Source organism: Hypomesus nipponensis, chromosome 21 (assembly GCF_054491055.1).
Source record: "Hypomesus nipponensis isolate SF chromosome 21, ASM5449105v1, whole genome shotgun sequence".
NCBI lineage: Eukaryota > Metazoa > Chordata > Actinopteri > Osmeriformes > Osmeridae > Hypomesus > Hypomesus nipponensis.
The window spans coordinates 13,813,394-13,815,915 of NC_140381.1; the positions used below are offsets into that span (position 1 = coordinate 13,813,394).

A 2,522-nucleotide genomic window follows, 5' to 3' on the forward strand; every position below is an offset into this window, starting at 1 on the left:
CGTTGATAGGTTACCTCACATGTGTCAAACTCAAGGCCCGCGGGCCTGATCCGGCCCGACAAGCCCTTTAATCCGGCCCGCCAGCTCCTCAGAATGTTGCAAAAAGTTCCATTGATTTGAATGAGCAACGGTATAATTTTATTTGGCCCACCTAATTTCCCCACGGGATAAAGTATCTCTATCTATCTATCTGAGCTTGTCTGCCACAGCAGCTGGTAGTCAAACGTACCACAAATACTGCAAGTCCCCGCGTTGGGACCGTTTGCAACTCCTTCCTAGAACGGCCCTCGTCCAATCATACCTTAGCAACCGCTACTAAGAGAAGAAGGTCCGACAACTTTGACACAACATGGTGAAACGGTGTGCTTAGTGTGGGAGACCCCACTCCCAACCTAATTTAGAGAAACATCAACAAACACAAATATGTCTGCTCCAATGCTAAATTAAGCTGCTAGCGAACATATCTAAGAGAGAACATCCCTAAACAGTTAGCCTATGGTTCATGTCAAGTAGTATTATTACCACTACTAGTGCATAACTAGTCACTCCAACAAATGTGTTAACGTTACCGTGAAAATGTTAATGTTAACGTCTGTAAAATTGCAAGCTGAGCTAGCCAGCATGTTGCCAGGAGCTCAAAATACTATATCAAAGATGAACAAAACATCCCAATAGGCCACTGTAAACATATTTTATTTTAATCTTTGTAGCATTTTGTGAGTTGGCAACCTACACACTGACAGCTTCTCCCCATACTCGCCATCATAGACATACATGTATTAATGTCTGTGCTCGCCATGGCTTTTGGGTTGACACCGGGAATTGTGTCGGACGTAGCAACAGTAACTAAGGGTCAGGGCCCTGCCAAAGGGTCAATTTAGCGGGCAAGCGCGATCGGTTGCCCCACAATGTCAGCAGCCTCATCGCCTGAGATAAAGTTTAGCTTGCAACCTGTCCATCATTCAACAACGAAATGGCCAAACGAAAGGTGGACCAAGAAAACAGGGGTTTCCAAGAGAGGTGGGGGGCAGAATATATGTTAACGGAGTTAAAGGGGAAACCTGTGTGTCTTGTGTGCAGAGCCGGGGTGGCTGTCATGAAAGAGTACAATTCAAGGCGGCACAATGAGACGAAAAACCAAGACAAATACAAACATCTGGACATGACACAGAAGCACCAGAAGGTAGAGGAGTTAAAAAGAAGTCTGGTGTCGCAGCAGACAATGTTTGTAAATGCCAAATCCAGAAGTGAGGCTGCTGTGAAGTCAAGCTATATTGTGGCAGCGGAGATAGCTAAAGCAGCCCGACCCTTTAGCGAGGGAGGATTTGTCAAGGACTGTATGGTTAAAGTTTGCAACATCATGTGCCCTGAAAAAAGGCAAGCATTTTTAAATGTGAGCCTTAGCAGGAACACCGTTGCTGATCGTGTTTGTGACCTTGCCACCAATCTAAAACAACAGCTAAAGGGAAAGGGAAAAGATGTTGTTGCATACTCCCTTGCTGTAGATGAGAGCAGTGATACATCCGATTCTGCCCAGCTGTCAATCTTTATCCGTGGAGTGGATTCGACTCTGTGCGTTATAGAGGAACTTCTGGGATTGAAATCCATGCATGGCACAACTACGGGGAAAGATCTCTTTGAAGAGGTGTCCAAATGTATCAATGAAATGGGGCTGCATTGGGACAAACTTGTGGGACTGACCACAGATAGAGCACCTGTGATGTGCGGTAAAAAGAATGGATTGGTGGGCAGGATTCGGGAGAAGATGCTGGAGGAGAACGCAAGTGACCTGACAGCGTATCACTGTATCATACACCAAGAGTCGTTTTCTGGCAAAGCCTTGGAAATGGATCACGTCTTGAGCGGGGTAACACAGGCAGTGAACTTCATAAGAGCCAAAGGATTGAAAATGACTAAATGAATCACTGCCAGTTCAAGTCCTTTCTGGACGAGTTGTGTTCGGAGTCTGGGGATGTGCCCTATCACACAGAGGTGCGGTGGTTAAGCTGGGGGAGAGTGCTGAACAGATGTTTCGAGTTGCGTGAGGAAATCTGTCAGTACATGGAAAGCAAAGGGAAAGACACAACAGAGCTCTGGGATCAAACGACACCCCTGCCTTAGCTCATAGCGAGAGCTAGCACCCCCGTAAGTGTCGCAGCTTCACGATTGCTTACATCGTAACATAAGTTGCCCTCTTAACAAACGTCTACAACAAGAATATTGTGAAAAACTGTAGAGCTAGCTATGTATAGCTAACCTACAGCACAATCAATCGACTAAACCAAAGTAACAGTACTACTAGTACTGTTGAGCAAAACACAACACCAACTCACTCCAAACCATAGGGAAATTAGCTGTGAGGATAACATAACACTGACATTCATTAGCATTTTTCTTCTCTTTTCTGTAGTTTTATGCCTTCGTCCAGCTCCAGCCCCTATTTAAAATACCTTTCGGTCACTTTGAAGCTTCAGCTTATAACTTTTTAAAAAATGTTTACAATTTTCAGCTTTTTTTGCATG

At 44.9% G+C, this 2,522-nt stretch overlaps 1 protein-coding gene across 1 annotated transcript; it reads left to right on the top strand.

Moving 5' to 3' along the window:
• The first annotated feature begins 973 nt into the window (after positions 1-973).
• Positions 974-2,121, top strand: LOC146238094 (general transcription factor II-I repeat domain-containing protein 2-like). The gene is given in 2 exon segments (XM_084685985.1): positions 974-1,906; positions 1,909-2,121. Coding segments are annotated over 2 exon segments (1,146 nt in total).
• Positions 2,122-2,522: the final 401 nt, after the last annotated feature.